This window comes from Antrostomus carolinensis, unplaced genomic scaffold (genome assembly GCF_000700745.2).
Source record: "Antrostomus carolinensis isolate BGI_N321 unplaced genomic scaffold, ASM70074v2 scaffold13221, whole genome shotgun sequence".
Taxonomy (NCBI): domain Eukaryota; kingdom Metazoa; phylum Chordata; class Aves; order Caprimulgiformes; family Caprimulgidae; genus Antrostomus; species Antrostomus carolinensis.
Window position 1 is genome coordinate 74,613 of NW_010292081.1, and position 14,128 is coordinate 88,740.

The 14,128-nt window shown below is 32.6% G+C and overlaps 1 protein-coding gene across 1 annotated transcript in view; it reads right to left on the reverse strand.

Moving 5' to 3' along the window:
- Positions 1 to 14,128, reverse strand: part of PHKB (phosphorylase kinase regulatory subunit beta) — a 78,755-nt gene that overhangs the window by 38,941 nt on the left and 25,686 nt on the right. The window contains 6 exon segments of the mRNA XM_029087180.1: positions 383 to 541; positions 2,333 to 2,410; positions 5,330 to 5,387; positions 6,113 to 6,310; positions 7,976 to 8,071; positions 12,941 to 13,004. Coding sequence (XP_028943013.1) covers positions 383 to 541; positions 2,333 to 2,410; positions 5,330 to 5,387; positions 6,113 to 6,310; positions 7,976 to 8,071; positions 12,941 to 13,004 — 653 coding nt within the window.

Consider the following 14,128-nt stretch of genomic DNA (forward strand, 5'->3'; position numbering starts at 1 on the left):
AATACCACTGTATATGTGCAGCTGACACAGTTAATCCACAGAGTATCAAGTTAATATATTTTGCCATGAAGAAAAGGAAGTAAGAGGGAAAGCAAGGAAAAGAAACAGTAAAAAAGAAACCTATCATGTTTAGAAGATTTTCAATATTCTATAAAATACTCTAGTAAGCTTCATAGTACGCTGCATGCAGCATAAGTCGAACATAAAGAATAAAAAGCCATTTTTGCCTATCATATATGTAGCAGAGCAGAGGACACACATGCCACCAACAGTCCATTCAAAACTCCAGCCAATGTGTTCAGATTCAAGAAAAACATCAACAAGATAAATATCCTTCAATTGTGACGAGTCAAAACCTGATAGAATTTCCTCAGCCTCTTACCCAGGAGTTTTGCAATGATGTAAACTGCCTGTCCCCACAAGAAAAACTTTCCATCACGTCCGTTGTTACTGGGAAACCGTTTCTGACTGCCAGGGTTCTTCTTTTCCAGTTCAACAAAATCAGCTGGCACATAGTAATACTTGGGTACAACAGGACACCCTATGGAGTTTTAAAATAAGTATGGTAAGTAAATATATTCTACTTCCCTTATTATTCATTGTATTCCCCTAATAAAGCTGAAGTGGATTCAAAACAGGGAAATTTATACCCTAGCAATAATCTGATTGAACAGAAAGACTGTTGTCATTCCTTGTTATCTCTTAGAACCACAATTGGTGTAGGAAACCCAAGGCAACATTAAACTACATTATTTTTTACCAAAAGGAACAAAAGGTGCATTAGAGTGAAACACTTGAGGTTTTTTCCCCTTTGCATTTAACACCAGCTGAGTATCAAGCAACTTTTTAAAAACTAAAATCTTGGCAAAAACAAGTCAAACATTTAATTAAATGAAAATCATAATTTTTTGCAAGTATGCAAAGCCAAGTTAAAAATTTTAATTTTGAAATATCATGAAACAAACTGCCATAACTTCTTCACTGGAAGATAGCGTATCTTGTATCTAGAATTATGCCACAGGTATTACTGATCACTGTAGATTAATTACCTTCATTTCAACACTTTTTAAGTGGACAAGTGTCAGGAATTTAGAAGCATAATTACAAATGACTGACCTAATTATATGCAATACCAAGCAAATTAATACGCTTTCTGCAAAAATACATTTCACCTTTATATTGCTTTAATTTTGAGTTTATTTGGATAAAAACAGGTGATAAAGAGAATAAAGTTGCAGTGTCCAACTATTTGCTTAGACAAAAGAAAATTACTGGCAAGAAGCTGAGAAAAATTGAAAAGTAAGAGTTATTAGAGATAGAATAATCAAATGAGTGAGGCATCACAACCCACCCTGAAATTTTAAGATGAAACAATCATGATGACATTCAACAAGAAGAACCAAAGACTAATTTAGTGTCCATGGAACTTCAGATACTCATTAATAATCAGAGAAAAAAAAAAACCGGCAAGGTCAGAAAATTTGCTATGTAAAGAAACTTTGGTAAGGAAATGTTTGTATTTCTTACAGAAACAAGTTCACTTCAACAAGTACTCTAAGTGTAAAGAACAAGTCAGAATAAAATACTCTGCATCTTCTTGTGTAACTGTACCACAGATGTCAAGAACAAGTGACTAAAGATACTGAGTTTTAAAACTGGGCTGTGAGTATGCTGAGGCTTCTTCTGTTCTCAGGTCATTTTTTTTTTTCCTCCCACTCAAACTTATGGTCTTTTTTTTTTTTTTTTAACTGAATTTTGGATGTGCCTGTAAGCCACCAATAGCCTTGTCTGCAGTTCCACCAAAATTCTAGAGTGCACAATTTAAGAGAACATTTATATAAAAATTAACATGTTGCCACTTTCACTGCTCTAAGCTAGAAACAATGTCATATGCATATATCAAATTATTTTTTAAATCTTGTGAATTAAGTGACAATGAATGATGCAAATAATTCACAACTGTATCCAGGTGGAACACTGAAACAATCTGACTGCTAGTAGTTAATATTTTCCTGCAAAGTCAAAGTGAACTTTGTAAATAATGAAGTGTAGGTGAAGGAGAGGAGGAATGACTGGGTACAGTGTAAATCTTACATTCATATCAGTAGCATTTTTCCAGATAACATTACTTTTATTATCACACTTCATGATGCAATGTATCTTGGTGAAAAAGATTATTTTAGTATGAGTATTTTGCCATCAGGAAAACCAGTGGGATTATTACTTCTCCTTTGCTCTGACTGCAATGGCTATTAATTGGAATGTCAGTATTTAATAATTTCAGATAAATAATAAGCTACAGTGTTTTAGAAGAATGATTATCAGATAATACCTTCAGATGTATGTTGAAGCAAAGGATCCAGAAGATCCTGATATTCCTTTACTTGTGCAGGATTTCCTCTAAAAACTCCTAAAAATAACCAAACAATAACTGATTTAATGAAAGAAATAACTTTTCATCAAGGAAAACATGGATGAACTTGACAAGTCACACTGACTTTTCAAAATAGAATATTTTTTAACATTTAAAGAAGAACAAGTTAGATGAAAATTTTAATTGTACATCTTTCACTCATTTCTTTTGATAGTTTTCCTTTTCAATTACCATATTCTTCCATATTATGAAAAACAGCTGTAATGTTTCCCCCCTTAGCTTATCCTAGAATATTACCATAATCCTCCACATTCAGCCAGAAATGTGAAAACTTTCAAAAACGTTACTCAAATACGTCTTATCCAAAAAATACTTCTATTGATTTATTTAGTTCAATCCTCGCCCACAGCTGTAGATGCACATCTACTACCCAGAGAGTCCTAAACAATTTCCTTTAGAAAAAAATTCCCAAAAGGAAATTAGCACTAAAGCAGCCTGTTTGTATTCTTAAGGGTGAATTCTGAAAGGCAAAAATAAGACAAACAAAACCCACAAACTGATTCATTGAGAACAAATATACCAGAACATCCTACTAGAAAAAGTTTAGATATGTTTTTTGTTAGGCAATATACATATGTAACAAAATGTCACAAAAACTTATCTTTAATGTTATTTTAAGAATATCCAACAAATTATTCTATTGAAAAGCTAGAGTGCAGTAGAAAGCTGGAGTCTGATTAATGTATGGAGATTTCTTTCTTTCCACGGTTCTATCCAAAACCAAAGCTTGACAAGTGGTGTTCGTTTTCAAATCTTCCCAAGTATATATACTGGAAATTAAATCACTTGCCAAGAGATGTTTTCAAATCTTCCCAAGAAATATATATTGGGATTATATATTGGAATTATATAAAATATACTGGAAATTAAATCACTTGCCAAGAGAAACAAATGCAGTGAAAGTTTGCACACAGATATGTTGGATATGTTGAAGTGACACATTGAACTATTTCAACACATCTGAGCACAGTCATGACATAAGATGATATTCTGACTATTTGTAATTTAGCCTTACTGGCAGATGCTAAAGAGAGTAAAAATATGCATTTGTGTGATAATACAATTGCTTTTACATTAAGAATAATCTAGTGAAGGTAACAGTTGGGTAATAATGATCATCATCCATAAGGAATAAAACACTGTTCTTAATATTGCTAGAAAATGCACAACTAATTCAGTAGTATCTACTTGCCAGAACTACCTTAGCTCTCTGTATCTTAAAAAACCTAAGAAGCTGCCATTGATAAAACAGAAAAGTGGATGAGCTCATTAGTTTGTCTAATAAAAGAAAACTAAATAAATATATAGTTACTTAAATATGTTATGCTAATCTTTCAAAAAGGAAACAATGAAAAATTTTGCTGATGTGAACAAAACTGGGGGATTATGTACTGATTTGCAGGACTCTTGTTCCTTATTTAATGCAGCACTGTCCCACTGTTATGAGGTAACAAAACCCAGCTGTCAGGAGTCCCCTAGATATTCATTGGCTTAATATACTTAAAAAAAGGAAAGCTGACAAGGCTTTCCTTTGTACTCTGCAAGTGTGTTGCACAGGCAAATACACTTTCAGTTGAACCAATATTCACAATGTAGCAGCTTAAGGTTTTTTTAAAACATTTTCATTCAACTGTAATCTACTCCTCATATTTCATTGTCTTTTTGCAGTTTAAGTTGCTCTGTATATGCTTCAAATTTTGCAATAAAGAAGCTTGTGGATTTGGAGATATGTGCCCAAAATCTACTGATTGAATTGTTCTATTTGATGAAATTGTGGTACAGGAAAAAAGATAAGGACAGTATGTGCAAAATATGTATTTTGGACTTTTTTTTTGTAATACAAGAGTAAAATGCTTTCTTTATTATTCTGCTAACTTCAGTTAAAGATGATTATCTTTCTTTTTCTTCCCAATACTGCAAGTGGGCAGCATTAAATGTCAGTACCTTTTTCCTCAGTTTTGGGCATCACTCTCTGAAAAATGTCAAGCATTCCTTTAGAAAAATCAACTGTGAAACCTTATTACAACTTCAAATAAAATATTTTAATCTGTGGGTGGCCACAGAGGAGTCTAGGCAGATAGCAGATTTCTATGCACCTCACCATCTTTATTTGAAAAATTATTCAACACAATAAAGGGAAAAAACAGATGGGCCGAATTTCACCCACTTACAAATCTTTTTGATAGCTGTAACCCTTACTTATTTTCTTATTCAGACTTTTGTTCTATGTGAATTTTAGTTTCCATCCTGAAATTATCTGAAATAATTTTTTGGTCTGTCTCTTACCCTCAAGACAAGGTCTAGGTAGTGGTATTTTTATTGTTGGGTTTTGTTTGGTTTGGTTTTGGGGTTTGTGGTTTATTTTGTGGTTTTCTGGGTTTTTTTTTTTAAATCAGACTAAATGGCTATGTGAAAAAAACGTGGCCAGGAAGCACAGGGATTTCAAAGAGAAACTAGGCCTTTTCTGTTTTGCTTTCTTCTCTTCTGAATTCTGTTTCAATTACCACAGAATATCCAACTTGACCTGCTGCGACATTCAGTTTGTCAATGTGTTCTCACTTCCACTTTCTTTTTGCTGGTGTGCTGCTGCGAAGTTCTGATACGCTGTGAAAGTTTTTAAGGCTTAAAAGGCAATGCAGGACTGAATGTCACAGATTTAAGCTTTAAAAAAAAACCCCATATCGAGTTATATTCTAAAACCAGCTCACATTAAAAAAAGCTGAAATATGGGGGGGTTGGGTGCTTGAGGTTTTTTAAGACATGAGGCAGAACTGATATTTAGTGTCACTGCATTATGGTTTATTTTGGCAGAACAAGAAAATCATTTTGGATCTTTCCTGTAAGGGCTTGTCTTTCTAATGCCTTTAAAGAACAGGAATGTAAAGCTGTACTTACCATCAATTATCATGAAAATAAAAAACAGAGGGAATTCACATTCAATGCCATCAAAAAGCTGAAACAAAGAAAAACTAATCAGACAATTCATCATTTTGGTTTAAGGAAATGTATTTGAATATCCTAGTGAATAATTTCAAAAAGCAAAAAAAGACAAACATGAATGCAAAAATATTTTAGTACATCAGTTTTTTGTTTAGCTTACAGCTTTTAATTCTAGGGGCACTTTAACTGTGCTTTTACATATACTGTGGCTCATTCTCAAGCAGAATTTTTATATAATCTATTTTTTATTTTCCACAGAGAAACTACTGGGGAGAAAAAAAAAAAGTAAATTTTCATTTAGATAACCTTTACTGATAAACACTGTGGTCAAAAGCAAAATTGTTTTCTCTATAGTCAGACTGTAGTCAGCTGTGAAATTAAATAAAATGATAAATAACTTCCTAATTTGTTATGTGAAATCAACTGTACTTTAAATGTAAATGGAAGCACATTCATTACAAAATAAAGCAATGACTAACTTGCTGACTTAGCAATCTCTTAAAACTGCACATGCCAAATTACAAAATGCATCTCCCTCATTTGAAGCAATGAGGAATCCCTGTGAAATTCAAACTGCAAATACTGGGTGAGGTGTCCGGTTTTGTTTTCTTTTGTGTTTTTTGGGGGATTTTGTTTTGGGTTTTGGTTTTTGGGGATTTGTTTTGTTCCATTTTTTAAGTACTGCCTAAACATTTTAGAAACCAAATCTGTCCTTATATGGGCCAGGCATTCCTTTACCTTGATTTCTGCTGGTTTATAGTAACGTCGTGTTTTGTCCTCCAGCGCTGTTCTGTACCCATCTCTCAGAAATCTTTTAAACCCATATTTTCCTTTCAATTTTCTCATAATTTTATCTAGTGTTTGACTGAACAAAACCTCATCATCCAAAGCAAATGCAGGATAACTGAGACAGGGCAAAAGAGCTGCATCAGTATTCTGTAGAAGGAGAGGGAGAAATAGCACATTACAAATTTAATTAGATCTCTAACGGTTATTTGATGCAGAAACAAAGACTGGTTAACTTACTAAGTGGACTATACATTTGGAACATAGTTTTATCTTTATCAAAACCATAGTACTAATATATTAAAATAGTGTGCAAAATAGGACTTCTAAAAATGTGTAAGAATGAACTACAATCCCAATATACAGATATATGATGTATAACAGAACTCATCACTCCAAATCTGACCTACTTTACAGTTGATAATCTGCAAGGATAAGTAAACACACTCTAGAACTTTGTGGTTTTAGAAACAAAAAGTATCCTCCAGGTTACTCCTGGAGGAAGCACAAACATTTGAGTATCCTATGCTCAAAATAATCACAAACATTTCATAAAGGCGCAATGCTGAGAAGAAACTATTACTAAATCATCATTTCTGCAAAGCTTTTTCAGGAATATTCTTCAGGTGCTGTAACAAACAAGCCTATCTGATATACAATTAAGGCAATAAGGGAACAATTTCAGGAAAAAATATGAGTGGCATTTCTCAAAAACCATGTGCAACTATCATGAATTAAAAACACAAGAAAAACTACTAACTAGTGCATTATCATTACAGGTAAGCTTACAGAAACACAAATAAGTAGTTTCAAGTTCCAATTCTTATGCCACATGCTGTTTTATTATTCGTTTCTGCTAATATCTCTAAGATATTCAACCATTTAAAATACCATATTTTTGCCAATATCATTGATGTGAAGGCATAAAAGGAAAAAAGACACCAAGATTGCTTCTAAAGCATAAGTAACTTATGAAACCAGATTCTGTTGGAATATTTCAAGTCTCCAGTAAATAATAAACAGCAGAAGAGTTCTAAAAGACCATTAGGCTATAAAAAAGTAGCTGACAATGCCTTTTATTTTAATTATCCAGTATTACAACTCTGATATAATTCTTCTATACAATGAGTAAACTATTGATGATGCAGATTAAGTCTGTTTCACGAACAAAAATACTATTATATCCCAGAATGAACTAAAAAGCAGAAGTCTATCACTCATTTTAAATTATTGATTTTCAAAAAATAAATTTATCTTTGATGCTAGTACTGAAATAGATTTTAAAAAAATAATATATACTTTAGTCACTTAGATTTACTCACTGAGAAAATACTTATTTTTAACAGTAGCTTAGAATTAACAAGAAATCCTCCATATTCAGCAATTTATGACAAGCCAACCTTAACGGCTTCTTTTCTAAACAAAAGAATGAATTAAAGCGAAAATACAAAAAAGCAGGCACTGAGCATCTAGTGGAAACTAAGCCAAAAGACAATCACCAAGACTGCAAACCCTACTTAGGTTACTGCAGATCATTATTATTTTAAATTTTATTTTACAATTGTTTAGAAAGCTATAACAGGATACCATTTTAATCTAAATATTGATAAAATAAAGAACGTCATCATAATTCCACTTGAGAGAAACAACTACATCACAATGACACTGAAGAAGCAGAAATTTAACATCTTCCCAGCAAATTCCTATCTTTATTAAGCATATAAGAATATAATGGCCATCATAGAACTAAAATTATGTTCATACTTATTTATTTTCTCCACGCTCAGCTGAGGTGAATTTCATTTAATTACTTACATGAGACCTTGACTCTCGGGGTAGCAATGAACACAGAGTCTGTCTGTTACGGTTATGGGCATCAAAATCCACAAATATAACAGACCAAGAGCAGCCCTGTAAACAGAACATTAAATTTATTGAAGGGGAAGGGAAGAAAGGTTAGCTTATCCTGATGAAACTGACTAGTTCTTTGTTTTATTTAGGTTGTGTTTTAACAGTTTGGTAGCTGGTAATTTTAATCAGAAAATGTACCACAACATCAATGTGAAAACATTTTGAATTTTCAAACGTATTTAAGTATAGCCAAAATTAGATGGTTTTATCTACTAGTGATTAAGAATTATATGATTCATTCAAGCTATGAAATCTTCCATTAATTCTTGAAAAATAATGACTGTATTAAGGACAAACAAAACCATAGTTATCTCTCCCTATGACTGCAGGAACTGTTCCAAATAGTGATGTTGAGTATTTCATTACAAGTCAGTTAGAACACAAATAATTTGATATTCACCTTAGGTACTGTTTTGGAAAAGGACTTCCATAGCAAATAAAAATGTCCTGCTTTTCAGCTATTGTAAGATCTGTTATCAACATCTACTCCTTAGCAAAACTTATTTCCTAGTAAAATTCTGTGATTTTACACTATATCTCTCTGTGAGCTTTCTGATACTTCCCGAAACACTAAAAAAATTCTCCATAGCTGAAACACTGTTTAAACAGAATCAACAGCATTTGAAAGTATTATCAGCAGGCAGTTTCTTGGAAACTCAATGCAGTTTGTTAAGGAATGGGTATCTTCATATGTGTGGTAATTGATAAGGAATCTCAATATCACTATCCCACTGGAAGACACAACCAACACTGAACTCATTCCATTACTGTCATAAATAACATACCGGAAATTTTGATAATTTCACTTCATTTCTCCTAAAAGCAGTCAGTTTCTTAGGTATACCAGTCGCTTAGGAAGACTGATCCAGAACCCACCCTCTCTAATTATTAAAAAATTTAATTTCCAACTAAGTGTCTGCATAAGGAGGTAACTGCCCTTTTTGTACCAGTACGAGCATCCACTCATTTGGTTTTCCAAACAACCGAGGTTTTTTATTTCTTACTCTTTAGCCACACTAATTATACAGCGTTATCATTCAGCTTTTGCTTTGCTAGGCTAAACAAAACATGTTTTTCCACTGTCCTCATGAAAAATAATCTCTCTGTTCTCTTAATCATTCTAGCAAGATATACTGAATAGTGCTGAGATAAGAATGTATATAAATAATCACATTTGCTTTGATGATTTGTTACTCTCCTACTTTGTTCTTAATCCAGATCCTGATTATTCACAAATCTCTAAGTTTATCTACAAACTCTGAACACAATTGGTATACATGTGTGAACACGCAGTTTCAAAATCTGTGCTTCAGTAAAAGATTCTTTGGAGATACAAAAGTAGACTAATTTGCATTTCATAAAACCACAAGCACCTTGTTTTACAATGAATTATTTTTCACTTCTCTAAAGATTTTAAAGTTCTGTAGCCAGGACAGCTTACAAAGGCTTGATTTTGTTTAACACAGAATTCAGTCCCACAAACTAATATAGAACATGTAACTCATATACAAACAATTTATTATACTATGACTAGGTCAAACTTGAAACAGTGTTCATCTTGTCACTAGCAATCCCATTTTAGTGCACACACTCATGCACCCCTGCATTTAATTCATGAGTTTATTAACACACATTGCCAGTAAATGCATGTCCTCTTGTGTAGCATTTTGCTGATATGTAGTTTTTTCTAAAAGGTATTGTAGCTAAAATGGAATTCTTACATTAATGATACAAATTCTAAGCCATTTTCACTCTCTGATACTCTAAAACCAGAGGTTTGGGTTAACCATATAAAGCCCACAAAAAGATTAAAAACAGTTACGGTACTTTTAGTAGTGATGATTCTAAAGTGATTAAGTAAAAAATGATATTGAAACACACTGCATCTTAAAAGTAATAAATAAATAAATAAATAAATAAATAAATCTCTTCCACTTTCACAGTTCTTCCACACAAACTTCAGCAGAACTTAGGACAATACAATAATTTCAGGATCTGGCTACGATCAATGCACACTTAAGGAATATAACAGAATTCTTATGCCAATATCATACATCTTAACTACTTCATATAGATTTATAACAATTGTTTCAGAGATATACAATACATTGGGAATAAATATAAGAAATTTAGCATAGGATACAAAGCAAAATAATGAGAAACCAAATAGCTTATTTATGTTATATTAAAAATTCTCTTCTCAATGTGTAAATGTATCTTTTACTGAGGGAACATTAAGATTACCACTTGACTGCATTTTTATGCTTATAACTCCCATTTTTTATGAAATACTTCTGGTATGATGGAGATGAAAATGAACAGCACTTAAAAACCACAAATTAAAGCATATAAAATTCAGATTAAACAAAAAGCCAATCATTTTTCAATTCATAATTGTTCTTTATTCTATCTGGCACCCAGAAAGGCTATACTAGAAAGTATAGCAAAGGACGCATTAAAAATATTTGAATACCAGTTAAGCAGTATTTGTTACAGAAAAGTAGTATTATGTCTTACAGAAATTTTTTTTAATGTTTTCCAGAATTTGGGGAGGGAGGGAAGGCAGTTTAAAGTGCATATCTACAATAAATGATCTTTATTTTGCCTGGGTGCAGCCATGAAGGCACAAGGAAACTGCCCTAACATGATATACTCAAAGACATTTAGCACACATACACATGTGAGAGCACAGCTACAATACCATCTATTTGTATTTATTAGTCTCTTCCAGCACCTATAGTGTGAGTGGAAAAATCCACATGGAAAGGCTGAGCAGTCTGTTGTCCCCAGCAATGATTTATACAGGTTGCACTAGCGTAGTTGCAGGTGCAAACAAGTTCCTCCTGAGGGGCTCAGCAGGATTTCTCAAAGCTATTGGAACACAGCTGGAGGTAAGCACAAAGGCAAACTCCATCACAGACTGAAGGTCAAAATGGTTTCTGTTTATGCTAAATATCTTGAAAATAAACTCTCAAAGAGTTTAAACAGGTTTTGTTTCAGCAAGTTATTCATCCACTTCAGAATCATTTGAAGCATTTACTCATGCTCAAGACTGTAGAGGAGGTAAAGACTGTAGCTAAATGTTTTTTCTGAAATAACCAACAATGTGTGTTTAATGTCTGATCATTATTTAAGATCCTTACTAGTTCCTAGTTCTTAACTCAAAATATACGTAAAGTAAAACTAGACCAAATGGCTAATTCTTATTGAAACAGTTTATTTGTGTATGCATAAAGAGCACTTTCACACTTCTCCACTCATGAGGAAACAGCCACCGATATTTCCCGAGGAGCGAATTCTAAACAGAACAAGTCTATTGTACTACAGTACTAGTACAAATACATGGATGTAAAAAATCAAAAAGAACAAAAAATCACCAAAAAAACCCCAACACACATCAACAAACTGTTCTGATCCATACCTTTCCATTTAACCAACAGAAAAATGGAGACACAAAAAACGAAGAATGTGTTAATAAATTTAGTAGTATAGAAAGGAACTTGGAGCATAAAACCGGGACTGTCTCCCAGTCACACCTTTACAGTTGATCTAGCTTATACTCATCAGCTCACAGAAAGAGCACCTGAGAATTCCCCTTATTCACCCTTTAACATTTTACCATTTATATCTTCTCTCCTTGGTACTATTTTCTTTATTTCAAACCAGTGTACTTAACCAAGTTCCTTAAAATCAACTATTTGAAACAGACAAGTATCACAATCTGAAAGTCAGCTACATCTGACTTACAATACAAAAGCAGAGCACAAGTATTATAGAAAGAGAAAAAAAAAATCCTATCTTGAAGCCAGCAAGAATATATAGAAACTTTACTCAAAAAATAAAAAAACACAAAGGTCATAGTATAAAACTACTAAAACACAAAAGGATCAAATACTGCCTAACTGCAGGGAAAAAAAAATGTGTAAGTATAAAAATAAGATACTCATATAAATGCCTCATCTTTTTAAACTAAGTTTCATGTGTTACTGAACCCTAAGGAGACATGAAGCATGTTTAATTTGTATTGAAATACAGACATTTGGAATGTGAACGAGGTGCATCAGTTACAAGCATGAAAGATTCCAAGGAAACAGTGCAATAGGAAGGCTTTACTTAGTGTACTGAGGTCACTTTATGACCAACGCAGCCTCCCTTCCACACAATTTATAGACAAAACTCACCAGCAAGTTTCAGAACTATTCCTACACACACTTGATGCTAATCCAACTTCCTTTTTAGCTGCACTCCTACCCTTCATTTCCATTCATTAATAACGCTGAGAGCTTGACAATGACTTATCTCTTCCATTTGTACATTTTCTAGACCATTAATTTGGAAGAGTATTCTTTTATTTCAGCTACAGACTACTGTAGGTATAACACCTAAAAAAAAGATGCATGTAGAAGGGGAATATGAATCAGACAAAAAAAATCAAACAGGCTTCCTTTCTTAATTGTTCCAAGCCATGTGAAAGGATGAGAAAAGTTTTTACCACCATGCAACATACTGAAATTAAAACCCAATAAAACAGTGGGATTATGTACAAGTAGCTTGTTTAAAGTCTTGATCAAAAGCCACATGAAGGAAGAAGATAGAAATAAGGTAATGCTTGTAGGTAGAAGTCAGAATAAGCTGCAATAATTTTATTTTTTTTTTTTAAGAAAAAAAATAATTCTTGATAGTAAGGGTATTAATGATTTTATTTTATTATTTTACAAATTCTGTAGCTGAAACAGGAGCAATCACTCTGCAAACTAATTTTATTTAAAGCTGGAATCTAACAAAATGTGCTAGATATTTCTAAATATCCTCTGATCCATAGTGTAAATCATTATTGCTAAAAAAAGGAGAGAAAAACATTTTTATTACCTGCTTTCCAAAGAGATTGAAACCATTAATTGCTTCTAAAGCTGCTTTTGCCAGCCCCACGGAACTGAGAAAACAAAACGACAACAAAACAGAGGTATCATAATTTAAGCCCAGACTAAAATTTAACACTCTTGACAGCTTTCAGAGAAATGATCTTTTCTTGATTTGAATTTTGTGCTTAACCTGTATGTTAGTAAAATGATCATGCAGCAAATTTGGGGTTATTTGGTGGTGGGTTGTTTTGGGTTATATTTTTTGAAAAATAGTTTTCAGCATTTTTATTTGTCTTCAAATGTCAGAGACCATCTGGAAAGAGCACTTCTGCTCTCACCTTGCTACTAGACATCTGGCATTATGTATTTCAAGGTCTTGCTAATAGTGTATTAACAGAGGATTTACTTCAGCACAATTTTCCAACCCAGCTCTCGACCATTAAATTTTAAAAGACTTCATTTTTGACTAGCTTTCGTTATAATAAAAGAACTTATCAATCTGGATTCAGAAATGGAAGATTTTCTGATGTTAACCATATAGTGAAATGTCTTTTATTTCACTTACTCCATGACCAGTATCCATCACAAAGAAAACGAGACCCAGAAATACTACCCACAAGCTTTCAAGTTAGTAAGTTCATGTCTGAAGACATGACACACTAGTTGTATCTCATTATATAATTTTAAAATCAAATTATATACTAAAATATAATTTATTACTGATTATGAAAATTATACAGTACATAAAAAATACCCAAGATTAGTTTTATTTAAGAAAAAGGCAGCGGCATGCCCTCTCAATGCACACACACTTTCACGCTTTTGATTTTATTTTTTTTTAAGAAAAGCTCAAGATAAGCTAATAGAAATCTATATGCATTTGACAGGTTTACATGAAATTTGAGGCAAGACAGAGGGCAGAATTTTGAAATATTGTCTTAAAGAATACATAATTATATATTGGCCAGCCTCACATATGTCCATTCAACTATAGTAAGGCACTAAAGCACTCACATGCACATAAAATGCTAAATTTTTGCACATTGATTCAAAAATTCTAGATGTTAATGTCACAGGGCATCAAAAAGTAAAATATTAAATGAGCTAGTTCCCAACATTGCTAGAGTTTAAAAACAGAATATATAACACTACCAGATTTCTGATGGTTCTACTGTCTAATACAAGCATTCAAAGT